At 35.5% G+C, this 20,265-nt stretch overlaps 1 protein-coding gene and 1 long non-coding RNA gene across 3 annotated transcripts; both read right to left on the bottom strand.

Moving 5' to 3' along the window:
- Positions 1-6: 6 nt before the first annotated feature.
- On the bottom strand, positions 7-9,556 carry LOC134265927 (uncharacterized). 2 transcript variants are annotated; one of them, XR_009991864.1, is made up of 6 exons: positions 9,483-9,556; positions 9,173-9,243; positions 8,757-8,827; positions 8,354-8,425; positions 7,402-7,531; positions 7-474 (listed from the first exon to the last, which is right to left on the bottom strand). It is a non-coding gene; the product is annotated as an uncharacterized LOC134265927 (long non-coding RNA). The 2 variants fall into 2 exon arrangements; XR_009991863.1 differs by lacking the exon at positions 8,757-8,827 and having other exon boundaries at positions 9,483-9,546.
- A 5,205-nt stretch (positions 9,557-14,761) lies between these two features.
- LOC134265926 (sex peptide receptor-like) lies at positions 14,762-15,941 on the bottom strand. Its single transcript, XM_062748137.1, has one exon. The coding sequence runs from the start codon at positions 15,927-15,929 to the stop codon at positions 14,862-14,864; it is 1,068 nt and encodes a 355-aa protein (XP_062604121.1). The 5' UTR covers positions 15,930-15,941; the 3' UTR covers positions 14,762-14,861.
- Between the last annotated feature and the right edge of the window lie 4,324 nt (positions 15,942-20,265).

Below are 20,265 nucleotides of genomic sequence, written 5' to 3'. Positions count from 1 at the left end.
AGAATAAAATGAAAAATAAAAGGTTTAAATGTATACTTCTCATACATAACAAAAGTCTTCAATATGAATTGGTAAAAATAAAAGTCACATTCAGATACTTTGAGGTCAGTGAGAATTAGGTTTTAAAGAGCTCATGCTATCAGAAAATCATATTTTCAATACTTGATTTGACTAGATCTCAGTTTGATAAATGATTACACTTTATCCATAGTCAGTGTCTGACAGTAAAAAAAAGATACAATCCTGGGTCCTTTCTTTGTCATCCTGTAAACCACAGTCTATGATCGTACTGGTTAAATTAGATGGAAATCATATTTATCTATGTGCTTCTTAAATCCTCCATCCTCTTAAGTTTGGTTTTCTTGTTTCAGTGTTCCAAGAGAGGATATACTGTTAGTCTTTGCATAATCTGATAGTCTTTCACCATTCTAAGAGTAGACATAGATCATTTCCATAAGCCCTCACAAGAGAATCCTGAAAAAAAAAAAAATGATGTCTTAGATGAAAAAGAAAAATTGTAATGTAATATAAGCTTGATGGAATTCTAAATATAGACAAAAAAGGGTATAAATACAAGTTGTAACATAAGATTTTTACTTTTCATATTAACCATGGGTAACACCTCTAGTAAAGAAAAGAGTAAAGGAATGAGTAAAATTCAGTATGGAGAGAGAATTCTTTCAGAGAAAGATGTAGACAGAGTTATACCAGTTAAAATAAAAAAAAGATGGCACTATTGAGAACATTTCTTAAGAAGAATATAACCAAATATGTCCAGAAAAGGGTGATCCTAATGATGTCAGAGATTACATAGAAAGACCCTTGATTGCAGAAGAAGCCAATGAAGAATATATTAACCATTTATTACCAAAAGAGGGTAAGAATTACTTGGATTACCCTGAAAAACCTTTGACTAGAGAAGAAGTCAAGTTTATAGATAATAAGAGAAAACAGTTGTCAGAAAAAAATGTTGTTAAAGACACATGAATTTTAGCCCACAAAACCATTGGAGAAGATACAAGGATTAATGGAGGAAGTCCAAACTGAACTCTTGGAATTGTTATGGGTCAGAATTACCCGAAATGCCAGCAAAGATTAATAACACAATTTAAACTTAACAATAATTTATTTACAGTAATATATAATAGGTATATGAAACATAAAGTACAAACTTAGCAAGAATCTAAGAATACATACATCAGAGTGTCCGTTGCTGCACACAATGTCCCAATGAAAATATATCCCAGTTATATCTCAATAGTGCTTATACGACAAAGTATTCACAATTATTGTATATCTATGCATTGAATTGACAGGGTATTTATACAGTATTATAAATCTAGAATATTCTAGAAAATGTTAAAACATGATATTACTGGAACAATCTGGACATACACAAAATTTAAGAATGTTCTAGATAAAATGACCAAACATGTTGACCACTCTGGAATGTTCAAGAAACTTAATGTTACTAATTATATACATAATAAAACAATACACATCTCACAACACCTCCCCCCTTAAAAAAGTTTGAATGTCAATGAAAACTTATATTATTAAAATAAAAGTTTTGTACATTAATACAAAATCTAGTATGTTTACGATACTCTTGACAAAGCGTCTGCAATAACATTGTCTTTGCCTTTGATATGCTTAATTGTTATGTTGTATTCTTGTAACAACAAACTCCATCTAGTCAGTCTTTGATTCTTGTTTGACAATTTATGCAAAAATGTCAGGGGGTTGTGATCCGTATATACAAGAATTGGATGCAAAGTAACATTCAAATAAACATCAAAATGCTGTAAAGCTAACAACAAAGCAAGGCATTCCTTTTCAATGGTGGAATAGTTTTGTTGACATTTTGTAAGTTTCTTTGAAAAATAAGAAACAACTCTATCTACATTATCACTATGTTCTTGAAACAAAGCTGCCCCGATTCCAACATCACTAGCATCAACAGTAAGCTTAAATTGCTTAGAAAAATCTGGAGTTGACAGAACTGGGTTGCTCATAAGGACAGATTTGATTTTATGGAAGGATTTTTTCACAGTCCTTTGTCCATTCAAAGTTAACCCTCTTTTGTAAAAGATTTGTAAGTGGACTAACAACTGAGGAAAAATTTGGACAAAATTTTCTGTAAAACCCAGCCATGCCCAAAAACCTCATTAATTCTTTCTTGTTTGTAGGAATCGGGAACTTTGCAATAGCTTCCACTTTAGCCATTATGGGTGTAACATAACCTTGACCTACTTTATGACCTAAATACTCTACATAAGCATGACAAAATTCGCTCTTCTTAAGATTCACAGTTAAGTTTGCTTTAGCTAAAATGTCAAATAAAGCACGCATGATTCGGAGATGTTCGTCCCATGTGTTGCTGTATATGACGACATCATCAATGTAGGCCTCGCATCCCTCAAGGTCTTGAAGAAGGGAGTGAATCATCCTTTGGAATGTTGCCGGTGCGTTTTTCATGCCAAAAGGCATTACTTTATACTGGTAAAGTCCATCTGGTGTAGCAAAAGCAGATATTTCTTTTGCTCTTTCTGTTAACGGCACTTGCCAGTAGCCTTTCAACAGGTCAAATTTACTGACAAATTTGGCGTTTCCAATGTTGTCAATACAGTCATCGATTCTAGGTATTGGGTATGAATCAGTTTTGGTAACAGAATTCACCTTTCTAAAGTCTGTACATAATCGGTACGAACCGTCTTGTTTTGGTACAAGAATACATGGTGAGCTCCAATCACTTTTACTAGGTTCAACAATGTCATTGTCCAACATGTACTGCACTTCCCTTCTTAGGTACTGCAATTTTATTGGATTCAGACGGTACGGATGTTGTTTGATAGGCAGAACGTCACTCACTATGACATCATGACAAGCTGCATTAGTTTTCTTTGGAACATCCGAAAAGATTTGATGATACTCATTCATCAAGTTTTTAACTTGTTCTTTTTGATGAATGTTCAAATGTCCAAGTTTGGCATCAAAATCAGCCAAAATTTCTGAGTTTTTCAAACGAACACTCTGATTACAATCTTTCTCATTCATTTCTACACTCGTATCACTTTCAATACAATTTTGAACAGTCTTAGCATTGGCTAAAGTGGAAACTGGTTTTACAGAATTTCGGTCACACCTTTCAAAATACTCTTTTAACATGTTAATGTGACAAACCCGTTTCTCTTTACGTCGACCTGGTGTCTTAACTACATAGTTTACATCACTAATCTTGCTTTCAATTTCATAAGGGCCATAAAATCTGGCCTGTAAAGGATGACCAGGAATAGGTAAAAATACAAGAACCTTATCACCTGGCTTAAACACCCTATTTCTAGCATCTTTGTCATACCACATTTTCATTTTCAACTGAGAACTCTTCAAATTTTCTTGTGCTAATTTACAAGCATTGTAAAGTTTTTCTTTGAAATCAGACACATAATCTAAAAGATTAAGATCACTAGTCTCAGTCAGCCACTTTTCCTTCAGCAATTTCAAAGGACCTCTAACTGTATGACCGAACACCAATTCAAAAGGACTGAACCCAAGAGACTCCTGGACTGCTTCTCGTGCAGCAAATAGCACAAGATGAACCCCTTCGTCCCAGTCTTTTTCATACTGGTAACAATAGGTCTTCAGCATTGTTTTTAAGGTTTGATGAAAACGTTCTAGCGCTCCCTGGGACTCAGGATGATAAGCAGTTGATCTATATTGCCTTATACCCAACTCATGCATGACTTGCTGGAACAACCCCGACATAAAATTTGAGCCTTGATCCGACTGAATTGCCTTGGGTGCTCCTACAAAACTGAAAAACTTGGTTAGGGCCTTAACTATGCTCTTTGCCTTTATATTCCGTAGAGGTATGGCTTCAGGAAACCGAGTGGATGTACACATAATGGTAAGTAAATACTGGTTTCCAGTTCTGGTCCTAGGCAAAGGTCCTACACAATCCACCAACACTCGACTAAACGGTTCTTCAAAAGCTGGAATGGGTTGGAGAGGAGCAGATGGTATCTTCTGATTTGGTTTACCTACCATCTGACAGACATGGCATGACTTGCAAAACTTCGAAACATCCTTTCTTAGCTTAGGCCAATAAAAATGACTCAAAATCCTATTATAAGTCTTATTGATACCTAAATGACCAGCCATAGGTGTATCGTGGGCTAAACTCATGACATCTCGATGATAAGCAGCTGGGACCACTATCTGGTGAACAACACGCCACACTTCATCTGGAGAAGCGTCAGGTGGTCGCCATTTTCGCATAAGGATGCCATCTTTCATATAGAAGCATTCTCCAACTTTAATAGCCTCTTCTGGTGGAAGTGCCCTCTTACTAAGTTGAATGATATCTGGGTCTTTATGTTGTTCAGAGAGTAAACGTTCTCGGCTGAGGATGTCCTTGCCTTGGCTAACTAGTGGATGCAACTCATCATCCTCACCACCAAATTTTGGTAAAAATTCTTTCTTCTCTTGCTTCTTGATATTGTGTGGTTCCATGCTGGTTTGAGTGCCATCAAGGTCAGATAAGAAAGTGTCATTCAAATCAATATCAACAGAGGAATTCGTCTCGTCAAAGGCTTGAGTATGGTCTGCCTCCATTTCTCGTCTTCTGGCCATCGCTCTAGTAACAGCACAGGCTGGATAAATGTCATCATCTTCATCATCGCACATGACATCTGGATTGATCTTCTCACAAACTATAGGATCTGGTACAACTTTCCCACCAGCTAAATCGTTGCCTAACAACAAAGAAATGCCTGGAACGGGAAGAGTAGGTCGAACACCTACGATAACAGGTCCAGTAACTAAATCTGACTTCAAACTAATTCTATGCAGGGGAACATCAATGACGCCTAGCTCCACACCCTGTAATAAAACTGACCCACCAGTGGAAGTCTGCTCAGACAAAGGAAGCACGCCCTCTAACAATAACGTCTGTGCAGCACCAGTATCTCTCAAAATCTGGACAGGTTTTATTTCGCTAGAGTCACCGAGTGAGACAAATCCCTGAGACATAAAGGGCTTATAATCCTCCATAGAATCCATAGAACTGGACTGTGAACCCTGGACATCAGGAGTGTCAGAACAAATCGAAACTAAGGCTTCTCTATCACCTCTAACTGCCGCACAAGCATGTGGTTGAGTTTTATCAAAATCATTTTTTCTCTTAAGTTTAAAGCATTCACTGATCAGATGACCCTTTTTCTTACAATAACTACAAGTAGGAAGCGACCCTATTCCAGAAGATCCTTCAAAACGTCCTGGACCGGACTTAAAACCACCTTGGGATGGAGACTGGGAACTTGTGAAAGACTGAGACCCTGAACCACTCTTTTTATATGTGTCTGAATTGGTAGAATTACTGCTAGTCTGAGATCTTGATACAAAATTCTTTTTATGAGACAGAGCATAAGTATCAGATATGACTGCTGCCTCTTCAAGAGTTTTCACATTCTTATCTTCTAAATGTGTTTTCAAATCTTGAGGAACACACTCCTTAAACTCTTCTACCAGGATGACTTGGCGCAAATTAGCAAAAGTTTTATCAAGTTTCTTGGATCTAAACCAGTGATCGAATAAATCTTCTTTCTCTAGTGAAAATTCAACAAATGTTTGATTATCAAACTTTCTATATTTTCTGAACTTTTGTCTATACGCTTCAAGTACTAATTCATATGCTTTTAATATTGCTGCTTTGACCTTCTCATAGTCTGAACTCTCAACTACCCCTAGTGCAGAGTATACCTCAGCCGCTTTTCCAGCCAGTACACTTTGTAACATTGTTGACCAAACATTTCGTGGCCATTTAAGATTCTCTGCGACCTTTTCAAATTGGGGAAAATATTTGTCTACAGATTTTTCTTGAAATTTTGGAACTAATCTGATATTTTTTGCTGCGTCAAATTCAGTTTTGACAACTGATGGTTCTGGTTGGTTTTGTAATTTTAATTTCTCTAATTCAAAGTTCATTGCACGCTCTTCTCTTTCTGCTGCTAATTTGTCTAATTCAAATTTTCGTTCACGCTCTCGTTCTTCTCTTTCTCTTTCTCGCTCTTCTCTTTCTTTTTCTCGATCTTCTCTTTCTAATTTTTCTCTTTCTAATCGCATTTTCTCTAACTCTAATTGAAACTGATATTCTGCCATTTTGTAAGAGCCTAACTCTGATTTAACTGTATATTCTGGAAGATCGTATTTTTCAAAGATGTTTTCTTCTACTAGTTTGTTTGCAACCTTAATTCTAATGTCTTGCTTTCTCTGAGAGGATTTAACATCTAACCCAAAATGCAAACCTAATGCGATCAAGTCATCCTTTTTTAACGTATCAAAAACCTGAACACTTGGTGAACTAAGAAAGTCTGTGACCGAAAACACCATGTTGATTTCTGCTGGCTTATAATTTAATTTAACAAAAAATTAATGAGCAAAATTATGACAATAAACTGCAAAAGTGCAAAAATTCTTTATCCCGGACGAGCCCCCAATTCTGTTATGGGTCAGAATTACCCGAAATGCCAGCAAAGATCAATAACACAATTTAAACTTAACAATAATTTATTTACAGTAATATATATAATAAGTATATGAAACATAAAGTACAAACTTAGCAAGAATCTAAGAATACATACATCAGAGTGTCCGTTGCTGCACACAATGTCCCAATGAAAATATATCCCAGTTATATCTCAATAGTGCTTATACGACAAAGTATTCACAATTATTGTATCTCTATGCATTGAATTGACAGGGTATTTATACAGTATTATAAATCTAGAATATTCTAGAAAATGTTAAAACATGATATTACTGGAACAATCTGGACATACACAAAATTTAAGAATGTTCTAGATAAAATGACCAAACATGTTGACCACTCTGGAATGTTCAAGAAACTTAATGTTACTAATTATATACATAATAAAACAATACACATCTCACAACAGAATAAAGTGTCATGCTCCAAGGTATATTTTTTATAAACAGGAGAAGGTTTACAACAGTCCCATGCACTCATAAGAAGATCTTGGTTAGTAGATCTTGCTATCTTTACCAACTATGATATTAAGGAAGCTGGGGGGGGGGGGTTTACAAATTAGCCATATTTAACTTATTCTATAGATATGCTATCTTCAGCTGTTAACTATCATTTGGCAAAGAAAACTTTCATACATTTTAGTTTCAAAATTTGATCATGCATTTTTGTATATATATTGAAATGGAGCTCTTCTTCTTCTTCTAAAGGAGATCAATATAGTCTTAACATGATCATGACCACCAAGCCCTTTTTATTTAAATATATCATTTACATATCAATTCAAAATTATAAACATGCATATGTAAAATAAATAAATTAAAAAAAATTACAATTGTATCTCATTGAAACTTTACCTTCAAGTTTGTGTGTTTCTATGTTGGTTGACTATAACTGTGTATTTCCAAAGGAAGAGCAGACAGTCTGAACTTCATAGAGAATAGATTATAGATGGTTAGGAACAATACATATCTTCCAGGTTGAGGACTGTATAGAAAATAAAACCATTTTGTTAATATGACAGAGTACTGTGTGAAACAATGCATGTTTAAAAATTGAACAAACATGTACAATGCCAAAAAAGTTCATGAAAATGTTTGTTAATCTCAAAACAAATTGTTTTTAACATTAACTCCAGATGAGAAAAGTTCATCATGTTATCTTTAGATAATAAAAAAGCAGAATTACTGTATTGATATCACAAATAAAATGATTATCAAATTAATTATTTAGACACTAAAAGATTTTTTATTAACAGCAGATTAACAGCAGATTCAATTTTGTTTAATATCTGTCAGTACTGCATACAGAAAAATACACCTTTTTTTTTAGCATCATCACAGTACAACATGTAGTCCTTAATTTTTTGAAAAGCTCATTACTAAGAAACAAAAGTGAAAATGAAAATATATGTATGCCATATATCACACATAATTAGAATCAAAACAAAAAGTAAATGACTATTAGGATTAATCTTTTGTAAATTCCTCCTTTTCTCTTATTAGATTCCTAATTAATATCTCTTTGATCACCATTTAGTAATTCTTAATTCCATGGGTAACATACATAATGTATTATGAAATTATATCATCATTTATACAAAAGGACTTATTAATATTCTGAAGATCCCTTAATTGTGTGTTAATATATTTTAGGTTAAATAAGGGTGTGCTTATATGAATGTAAGTTAGAGACAACAGATCACATAAGTATTACACAGTAATTAAATTAAACCATATAATCATGCTTAAATGCAAAGATGACCTTCATAGGAAAATGTAAACAATTTAAAAAACAAGACAAACTTACCAGAGATATCAAACTATATGCCCAATAAGTCTATCCATTAAATAATCCAGTGAAATAACATCTCAGCTGATCCTGAAAAAAATCATACAATTCAGTGATACACAATTAACCTCATTTTACAATGTAAGTAAAGCAATAATTTACAGTCAAAAGGGACAGAAATGTAAAAGATACCATGTATTTTACCAAAATTTAGAGAACATTTTTCTGATTTAAATTCAATCATAGAATGACCCATCATAGAAATATTAAATACACTCTGAGTTACATGCAGGTTATACAACTGTAAATCACATGAAATGAGGATAAATACAGTATTGACATTCAAAACAGAACTTTACATAATTATGATTAAATGCAAAGATGACCTTCATAAATGTAAACAAAACAAAGACAAACTTACCAGAGATATCCAAATATATGCCCAATAAGTCTATCCATTAAATAATCCAGTGAAAAACATCTCAGCTGATCCTGAAAAAAATCATACAATTCAGTGATACACAATTAACCTCATTTTACAATGTAAGTAAAGCAATAATTTACAGTCAAAAGGGACAGAAATGTAAAAGATACCATGTATTTTACCAAAATTTAGAGAACATTTTTCTGATTTAAATTCAATCATAGAATGACCCATCATAGAAATATTAAATACACTCTGAGTTACATGCAGGTTATACATGTACAAGTGTAAATCACATGAAATGAGGAAATGAGGATAAATACAGTATTGACATTCAAAACAGAACTTTACATAATTATGATTAAATGCAAAGATGACCTTCATAAATGTAAACAAAACAAAGACAAACTTACCAGAGATATCCAAATATATGCCCAATAAGTCTATCAATTAAATAATCCAGTGAAAAACATCTCAGCTGATCCTGAAAAAAATCATACAATTCAGTGATACATAATTAACCTTTTTTTTTTTTAAGACAGATTTATTTAGGATCGACTTTAAATGATAACATGAATAGCACGCCATACTTTAACCACATGTCAAAACATTCTCTCAAATTACACAGAAATGGATTATTTAGCATAGCTGACATTAAACATATAGGTGAGCGATAACATAATCACAATCATAAACAATGTGAAACAACTTTAAACGACCTACACTGTGGATTACAAGCCTTTTTCACTGGGGTAAAATCCTGCCGAAAATTCGCCATGGCCGCCCGAAACCCCGAACCCGACTGTATAAAAGATGAAGTCAACACTGATGTAGTATTACATGATTTTTTTTTATTTTATTTCTTAAAAACTATAAGGGGAGTTTACCAAAAAAAAAATTAATAAGAAAAAAAAAATTAAAGTTATTTTAAAAAAGTTTTAAAAAAAATTTATAAGTTTTTTAAAAGAAAGTTTAAAAATTCTAAGTTTTTTAAAAAAGTGACCTGGTGTTATAACTTGACAGACATAACACATGTATTGTGTGTTGTTAGTTATTGTCTTTCAGTAAAAAAAAAATCAGTTCAAACCGGTTAGGCTGGCTAGACTAGGCTGTCTAGACTGTAAATGAAAAAGTGTGACGTCATAATCACATTGTATTTATACAGTGAATGACGTCACAATGCATAGGTAAGTTTTTTTTTTTTTTTTTTTTGCACACGGCCCTAAACAAAACTTGAATCGCTGCCAAGTATTTACCTGTGTAGTCAGCATATTTTTTTTTTTTGCACACGGCTCTAAACAAACTTGGCTCGCTGCCAAGTATTTACCTGTATAGTCAGCATAAACAAAAAACGTAGTACCTACGTACCAATGTAAACAACTCCAGTATTTAAGGGGAATAGGTTAGGGTTAGTTAGGGGGTTAGGGTTAGGTTGGGGTTAGGGTTAGGGTTAGGGTTAGTTAGGGGTTAGGATTAGTTAGGGTTAGGGTTAGTTAGGGCTAAGGGGGATAGGGTTAGAGTTAGGGTTAGGATTAGGGTTAGGGTTAGGGTTAGGGGTTAGGGTTAGTTAGGGTTAGTTAGGGCTAGGGTTAGGGCTAGGGTTAGGGCTAGGGTTAGGGGGTTAGGGTTAGGGTTAGGGTTAGGGTTAGCACTCCACTCAGTTGACCCATTTTGAACCTCATTTGCATAAAAAGTGCACTCAGTTGACCTCGCCATCTAGGAGGCTTATACTACTTTCGTTTCGAAGAGATTCTGCAATTTTTTGCTACATTGCGAGTATATGGGTGGTATTTTAACTATGGTGAGGGCTTGTCCCGAGACACAGATTATTCTAACTATCTGGTTCCCACTAAAAATTAAAAATGCTACAATTCCAACAAAAGTCCTTGATGCTGACCAAAATTCAAACTTGAACTTAAACACATTATGGTCAAGTCACATACCAAAAATCAGCTCAATATCTGCAAGTGTTAAGAAAAAATGCTGAAAATTCTAAAAAGGTGCAAGTGCCGTGGTAAATTTGTCAAAAATCATTGAACTGTTACGAAATGCAAACTTATCTATAGATCATCAAGATACACTTACATGACAAAAATCAGCTTAATAGCTGCAAGTGTACTTTTTTTTAAAAAAACTATTTTTAGCATTTAGGTCACATTCAAGGTCACAAGTCATTGACCTTGGTGTCGTTTGAAAGAAGTCAATTCGAGGAGTATGCATACCAAATATGAAGTCCCTATTTCCTATAGTTCAAAAGTTATGGCAAACAGTGGGAAAAAACTATTTTTAGCATTTAGGTCATATTCAAGGTCACATGGTTATTGACTTTGATGTCATTTGAAAGAACTTTATTAGTAGAGTATGCATACTAAATATGAAGTCTCTATCTCTTATGGTTCAAAAGTTATGGCGAAGGTTAAAGTTGACAACAAACAGACAAACAGACAGGACAAAAACAATATACGCCCTGGATCTATCGATCCGGGCGCATAAAAAGGGGTAACGCAAAGGATATCTTAAAATAATGTTTGTTTGCCCTTTCCTGAGTCAATGTAAAAAAAAATGGTTAGGCGGGGAAATAAAATTTCTCCATGAAAATTTCAAAACTAGTATACCTTTTGAAGGGATGAGAAATTTCAGAAAAAGGAGAAAAATGAATTGGGCCATCTGTATCCAGTTGGTTGGGAGAAGACAAACAAACAAATGGTTTACAGAAGGACTAAGGCATAGTAATCGATCTCATAAAATCTTGAAACACATCTGTGAACAACACGGACCCCTGGAAATTTCAGAGTGGGATCAGGTGCCTGTGAGAAGAAGGCATGCCCCGCAGGCTGTTGACCGTCACACCTGCCGTGAGTACTTTGTAGATGCCCCGCAGGCTGTTGACCGTCACACCTGCCGTGAGTACTTTGTAGATGCCCCGCGGGCTATTGACCGGTCACACCTGCCGTGAGTACTTTGTAGATGCCCCGCAGGCTGTTGACCGTCACACCTGCCGTGAGTACTTTGTAGATGCCCCGCAGGCTATTGACCGGTCACACCTGCCGTGAGTACTTTGTAGATGCCCCGCAGGCTGTTGACCGTCACACCTGCCATGAGTACTTTGTACATGTTTTGATCAAGTAGTCTAAACATTCTAAGTCAAATTTAGTTCAAAAATAAATGTTAACAATAGAGTTAAGTCTGCCAACATTTGGTCCAGTGATAGGATATATTTGCAAATAGGGCCATTCTAATGACCATAGACTTAACTGAGTTAATAAACGAGGTAAAACAGTTGCTTTACAGATGGATTAAGGCAACTGTAAAATAAACTTATCTGGAAAATTAATGTCGAATTCAGCATCAGAAGCAAGTGCATTAATGTGCATCCTAAGATGTATCATCCATGCAAGTTTGCTCAACATAGAGCTCAACGTTACTTGGAAATGGTTTAATGGAACCTGTATAAAAAACTAACCTTTCCACTAACCCAGAAAATGTACGTCAGATTCAGCATCCGAAGCCAGCCTATTAGAATGCACCCTTAAATGACCATCCGTGCAAGTTTGGTCATTATAGGGCGTAAAGTTACTTGGAAATGAATCCTGCACCAATAACCTGTTCACTCGTCTAGAAAATCTAGGTCAGATTCATCATCCAAAGCAAGTCTGGTAGTGTGCATCCTAAGATATACCATCCGTGCAAGTTTGGTCATTATATGGCTCATAGTATCTTTAAATGAAACCTGCACCGAAAAAATTTAACCTGTTCATTCAACCGGAAAATGTAGGTCAGATTCAGCATCCGAAGCAAGTCTCATAGTTTGAATCCTTAGATGTATCATCCATGCAAGTTTGGTCATTATAGTGCTCATAGTTACTCGGATATGAGAGCTGCACCGAAAACATAAACCTGTTCACTCATGCGGAAAATGTAGGTCAGATTTAGCATCCGAAGCAAGCCTGGTAGTGTGCATCCTAAGATGTACCATCCATGCAAGTTTGGTCAACATAGGGCTTATAGTTACTCGGAAATGAGACCTACACCAGAAACTGCACCAAAAATGTTAACCTGCTCCAAAACATTAAACAGTACAATTTCTTTTCAAGTGCACGGCATTTTAAGTCTGGGCCTTATATGCACTATCTCAGTTCTTTTAAGACTGCGATTTTTATTTAAGAATATTAAGTTCAAACAATCAAAATCAAACCATTCTTAATTAGATTTTAATAAGTATTTTGGTTTAGCAAAATGTATGTCTAGGACTGGGATCATTCTGATAAAAAAAGTCATTATATCCACGAACTTGATGGACAACCAGATACAAAGTGCACGATGGAAATATCGGTAACACAGCACGTAGAATGTATAAATAAAACCAATGAATAAATTTAAAGGAAAAAATGCAGTTTAACTGATCTGCATTATACTATTTATGACTTTTTTTTGGATAACTTTGAAATTTTCTTAAATATTAAAAAAAATGCGAGGTTTTCCGAAAGAGTATGTACAAAAATGTATTAGTTCATCACAGTCAACCCCTTTAAATGGACATTGCCTGTTGTGTATAGTGGGCATCAGGAGAATTTTTGTCGAGATCTTTTCCCCGGTTCTTTGTACATATATAAGCTTAGAAATAATCATTATATACGAAGATTTCGGATTTTTTTGATCCAACTGTAAGTAGCACTTATAATGACAAAACTAGTACATTTGCGATAATATTAATAAGACTAGACATCATTGAGATGGAGACAATCTCAAAGGGGCCCGCTTTTAGCAATGAACATGAAAATGTAACGTAGCTGAAAAGGGTTTATTTTGAAGGTGTTTGAGATTAAAGGGGACAAAAAGTAATACACCCTGAAAAATAATACAATTTAAAAAACTTTTAGAAAATTATCCTCTATGAAAATTGTTTCATATCCTCTATCATAATATGGAAGGAAAATCACAAATGTTCAATATCTAGTCAATTTGTTTGAGGCTGAGTGGACTTAAGGGAAAGAAATTATGCAGTGAACAAAGACTTTAAAAAGAGAGGCTATTTTTGACCTTGACCCTTGACCTAGAAACTTTGTTCAAGGTCACTGCATATTTACTGACCAAAGGCACTCTGTGAGTGAAGTATGAGCAACATTCGACTAATAGGAGAGAAAATATGCTCCGAACAAGGATTTTTACATAAATCTGCTATGGTCTTTGACCTAGAAACATGGTTCAAATTCACTGCACACCCTTCACCCAAAGGCACTCTGTGAGTGAAGTATGAGCCTAATTGGACCAAGGGGAGAGAAGATATGCTCCGAACAAGGATTTTTCATTTAATTTTGCTATGACCTTAACCTTTCACATAGAAACCTGGTCCAAGGTCACTGCATATCCTTCACCCAAAGGCACTCTGTTTGTGAAGTATGGGCCAGATTAGGCCAAGAAAAGTGAAAAAATTCTCCTGACAAGAATTTAAACAGAAAAGCTATTTTGACCTAGACACTTGACCTTGAAACTTTGCTCAAGGTCACTGCACACCCTTTATCTAAAAGGCACTCTGTGGGTGAAGTATGAGCCAGATTGGGCAAATGGGAAAGATATGATCCGGGCAAGGATTTTTCATTTAATTCTTTTATGAGCTTGACATAGAAGTATGGTTCATGGTCACTGCATACTGGTTACGCAAAAGCACCCTGTGGGTGAAGTATTAGCCAGATTGGGCCAAGGAGAGAGAAGATCTTCTCCGGACAAGAGATCTCGAACGGACAGACGGACGGACAGACTGATCACTATAGGGTGCCCGCCGAGCGGGACCCTATAAGAATAAACAATAAAGGACGAAAAATGGCTTATGCTAATAGGATTTCTTAAATTTTAAAGTTAAGAAAACACAAGATTACCCCTGTTTTACATAAATTTATATTTCAAAATAACTGCACTTAATGTGATACACAATATATTATGCAGAAATGCATATGGTTTAATCAAAGTGATAGAGAGACATCTACTTTTTAACATCACCGGTTGAATTTTAATGATTTCTGATTTAAAGTTTTGATATACTCTCGATACAATTAACATTAATCGTACTCTCCAATAAAAAATATTAATGTCATATAAAGTTTCTCAAAGTTCAGCCGGCTCTGGTAGGAGACGTTCTTCTTTGACAGCATGGACACTCTTCAGTGACCTCCTGGAAAGATCTCTACCACATAATGACAGCTGTCTCATATGAGAATTTTCCAACAATGTTCCTTTCGAGATGCAACAAGAGCAGAACAAAGACTGGAAATTTCTCCAGAAAATTGTGTTGAACGCACAATATATAACAAAATTAATGGCTGTGTTTATAAGCAGAAACAAGTCGGTGATTTCCCGGATTGCTCGCGCTAAGAAATCCTCCTCATAATATCCAAATCCAAGAAATGTTGACATGATGGCGTCTGGAATGATGCATATGATGAAAACTATGATGACAACGATAAGCATGACTGTAATTCTGTGATTTTTCCTTCCAATACGACATTTACGAATTCCGTACATAATAAAAATATTAAGGACAATAAGCAAGGTAAGTGGAATGATGATTCGAATGAAATACTGGGTCCATGTAAATATAGAAGAAAATTTTGGATCCACCCACAAGTCTGTCAGGCTTAAATCGTAACTGGTCCACGAGGTGGAATTGTTTTGGCTTTCAACCGTTTTGTATCGCAAAGCGTATGGAATGCAGGCTAAACTCATCACAATGAACACACTGAAAGATATCGTTCTGGCCCGAGACAATGTGCAGTAGGTTCGAACCCTGTGGACGTGACACACATACACGTATCTCTCTACCGCCACAGCCACGGTTAACCAGGCCGATATGCAAAGAGACGCGTTAAAGACATAATGCGCATATGGGTACAAAAATATGTACAATTTGTTTCCAAATTTTGGATCTAATTCTAAAGAAAGTACCACAATGAAATATAGTGCGTCGCAAATGATTTTAATACCGTCAGATATCGCTAAGGCTAGTAGATACACGTTTGTAGAAGACCTCATCTGTTTTTGAAGCATAACTGCTATTCCTAGGCCATTCCCGATAAGACCCAAGACACAGAATATGGGGTATAGGATGAGCCCCGTGATAAACCGAGCCTGTACATAAAACTCTTTGAAGTCGGTGGAGTTGGTGTCCTGGGACATATTATCGCCGTGTTGAAATGTCTAAATACCTGTACAAGAAAAAATAAGCTTTCTTTAATATGAAAGTTATTTCAAAGTAAAACAACACTAAATCTTAAGGTTTTTTAAATACCAAAAAGCAAAAGCAAACCAAGGCAGATGAAGTATAATTTCAGATTCAGAAGCTTTTGACTTACCTCAATGAATGAAAGAATACGTACTAGACGTATAATCACTGACTTTATATACAATCCTTGCAATACTTTCTTAGTCGATAATTAAAATTGACAACCATACTGGGATCATAGGACTGGGATTTTCAATAGATTAATTGAATAAATAGGAGACTTCAATGTTATGTAATATGGTATGGAATTATTTTCCTCGTTAGATACCCGTGTTTTTTGGAAATTTTCACTTGTAGTTTGTTCTAGAATGAAAATATAGAACAATCCTGGTCTATTGCGATTTTTTTTTTGGTCACATTCAACTACAAAGTATTAATTTATTATTTATAACAATTCCTGTAATAATGTCCCCTTTGTCTGTCTTTTCGGCAAACTGTGTGACATAGCTGTGGCGTCATTTTGGTTGAGACGTCACGAAATACAATACGTAGCATTGCATAGATCGTATGATGGAAAACATTGTAAACGTAACTTTAAACGTAGGAAGTCAAGTCTATCAGGATGTTCCTTTAGACACAACTGTGAGTATTTTTCACACCACTCTTAGACAAAATATCGTTTTGATATTCTGTCCACTGCAGAAAAATACTTATAATTCAGTACATTACATAACAGTCAATTCCCTGTTTCAATTGTGATTGATAATTTTTTGTATACTTTTTCCAATCAATGCTGTCCTTCATGATATGGAGAGACCGTGCATTTTATGCTAATTTGCATAAGCCTAGGGCTATTTTGTTTTCAATATGGCAAGTTTCTATTCAATTTATGATTTAAAGAGAAATAATATGATTTAAAAGAGCAATTGGAATAGATAGTTTTCCGTTGAGGTGATTTAAGCAAGAGTTATTCCCCATGACCGCCATGTTGTGCGGCAACATTCCCAGATCCCTTCATTATTCAACCAAGTTCAATATGTTTTACTGGGTACTGAGGTAACGTTAACACTACTTTTCTTATGAAGATACGTTTGTTAAAGCACCTCTTAATTGCCTCCCGCTTGAAAAGTGGGGATATTAATTTGGGTCTGTCCGTCCGTCCGTCTGTCTTTCTGTCTATCTGAAACGTTTTCGTTTCCACACGATATCTCGAGAACCCTTTAAGCTTTCGCAATGAAATTTTGCATAGAACTCCCTATGGGCTAAAGAAGAACCTTATTGATTTTGAGGTCAAAAGGCCAAAGGTCAAGGTCATAAATTCGCAGATTTTGTCTGTTGTAACACTTTCATTTCCGCGTGATATCTCGAGAACCCTTTGAGCTTTTGCAATGAAATTTTACATAACAACTCCCTGTGGCCTAAGAAAGACCCTGATAGATTTTGAGGTCAAAAGGTCAAAGTTAAAGGTCGTAAATTTATACATTCTGTCTGTTTGTAACACTATCCTTTCCGGGCGATATTTCAAGAAGATTTTGAGCTTTTGCAAAGTAATTTTTTACCAAAACTCCCAAGGACCTCTCTCACCCCTCTCAAAGTGTCCCGCCCCGTTTTATTAGTATTATTGTATTACATGTCGCTATTTTTAGCACAGAGGCATGATGAGAGTTATTACGTATAAAACAGATTCTCAGCGGATTTTGTATTCTTATTATATCTATTAGAACTGTTGAATAAAGGTTAAATTAGACACCATGCATTGTGTAAAATTTTGACCACATCGAACGTGAATATATACATGTATTTGCTTATAATTTTCGGCAATGCAAAGCTGTTCCGTGGTGTAGTGGTATGTCTCTCGCTTCACATTTTGAGAGGTCCCGGGTTCGAATCCCGGACAATCCAATTTCTTCTTTTTTGAAATACTTTATTTTTACCAAATGATAGTCTTCAGCATGTGAAATGAAAAAATTATGAGTTCTGGCTTGTACATACTCATAAAATCATCATTACAGTATGATAAAAATTCCATATAAAAAGAATCTTCTATACACATAATAAAGAATAAGCATTCAAATCTTTATATCCATATTGAAATATTTTATTTGCTTCAGTTAACATGTATACATGTACATTTAATAATTCTACAAATTCAGTCAGGGGGATCCGACTCCCCCCCCCCCCCCCGAACTACACATGCTTTACTATGTCTCTAAGCGGGGGACACGAATTCTCTGAATGAGCTTGTTCATAATCTTAAAATTGTCAATAATCCCCCCCCCCCCCCCATATTTCTGGGATGCATGTTTAAAACTGGTTGCTCAAAGAGGAAAATTCACTGCTTTACCCTGCAAGATTGCGGCTAAGTGGGGTAACTCCGAGGCAAAATATGTCATAGGAAAACCATCTATACTTTCTTCCTTATATGGTTCTATCTTCTATTGTATCCTGGATAGGACAACTTCCATACAAGCCAATTCTCCGGTTAGAGTTATAAATAAAGTATAAAACCTGCAATCTCGGAATGGAATACTCGGAAGTCTCTGGTTTTATCCTACATCTAAAATCCCAACCGGTAGTCCGAAATATGTCACGTTTTCCGTTTTTTTTTTTTCGATTTTGATAAATTACGTGCCATGAAAACGTCCGAACCGGCGCTATGATGAAAACTGGTAATTCGCCGCCTCCAACTGGAGGTGGCATTCTCGGGTTGATTTTCGATATTTGCGAACCGAATTAAATGTTGAAATCACAACTTATCAATAGTGCAATGCCTCTTAGTATTCCCCGACATCGTTATTTATGGTTTGTTTATAAAATATACAGTCTCATTGATGAAAACATGTTAACAGACTGTCGAGGTTTGTTTTCATTTCGTGCATGTTAAATCTTAAAAGATCTTTATCGAAACATGCAGTGATATTTTCTTTCCATCGATATTAGTGAGTACCCACAGGGACTTGTTTCGGTAATGATATTTTAACCCATAGTATAATAATAACACAGGGTATCTAACTCCGAATTACACTCAGTACCCCCCTCCTCAGAAACGCAACCATTTTCACTCTCAGAGTAAATATAATGACTGTCTGTCCAGTTGCCCGTGTAGGACAGTAGTTACAGCGTCTTCCTCAGATTCGCAAAGAAAGGAATTGATCCTTCCGTCGCGGGTTCCGATCCCGCTGTGAAACGTGGAGATCGATCCTCCGGATGGAACCGTATAAATCGAGGCCCATGAGTTACTGGCACGAAAAGGACCCCAGATTGCTCAAGTACAGTGTATGGAACAAAATTCGCAGCTCTCCACCGGCAAGTGGTTGCGTCTTCTTATTAGTAAATAATTCTTGAGAGGGACATAAAACAACATAGGAATTGTCTGTTCCTTTAGTACAATGTCCAACAAAGCTGATTCTCTTTCTTACTGAAGGGATAATTCTACCCGAGGAAGGAAGCACTCGTGATTTTGTTATTTAAGGAATAACTGTCTTATTTTTCGAATTCATGAAGTGATCAATGGATTGGCTTGTGTGATAATTTGCATAAACGCCGAAGGCGTTTATGCATAAAATTATCACACAAGCCAATCCATTGATCATCTTCATGAATTCGAAAAATCTGACAGTTATTCCTTATATTTACATGCTTTGATTCCGCCAATCCACAGGCTCCAAGCCTGCTTCTCTCTAGGTGTTGTCCCGCCCTGCACGTGGTTTTTTTTGGAACCGCGCCAAAACATTCATGAGGAAATCAATTACATTTACAATTTGTAATTTTATCTCGGACAAAGACATTGGAAATGTAAATATATCTCTATAACATACGCTTTATTGATTTCACTGTGTAGAGAATTCTACACGAGAGATCACTCTCAATCATAGTTTTTTTTTTGATCATTTAAAATTCGCATAGGTGGCAAAAAAAATCAGGCAATTAAATTCAATATAGGACACATTTGTTTAAATTATTTCTTTAATGATTGGAAATGGGATGGTTGCCATGGAAGAGCTATTAACCAGGACGTACATGACTTGACCCGAATGTCTCTTTAAGGGGGATGTACGGCCACCTTTAGTGCAGTGAACACAAAATGTAAACATTTCTTCAAATGGCTAAAATACATTATATTTTGATCAAATTTTAAGTCTTTTTGATAAAGATACAATAAATATGCATAACCGAATGCATGTTGTGCATATATAATCTATACTTTTGCAGAAAAATGCTTTTGATATGCTCCTTAGAACTGCGCAGCTACAGAATTCAGCAGAGCCTTAAAAAATCCAAAAAAATATG

Source organism: Saccostrea cucullata, unplaced genomic scaffold (assembly GCF_032062105.1).
Source record: "Saccostrea cucullata isolate Sc308-1 unplaced genomic scaffold, CSIRO_AGI_Scuc_v1 ctg10178, whole genome shotgun sequence".
Lineage (NCBI taxonomy): Eukaryota > Metazoa > Mollusca > Bivalvia > Ostreida > Ostreidae > Saccostrea > Saccostrea cuccullata.
Note: the sequence above shows the minus strand (reverse complement) of the source record. Positions and strands in the feature narration are given on the sequence as shown.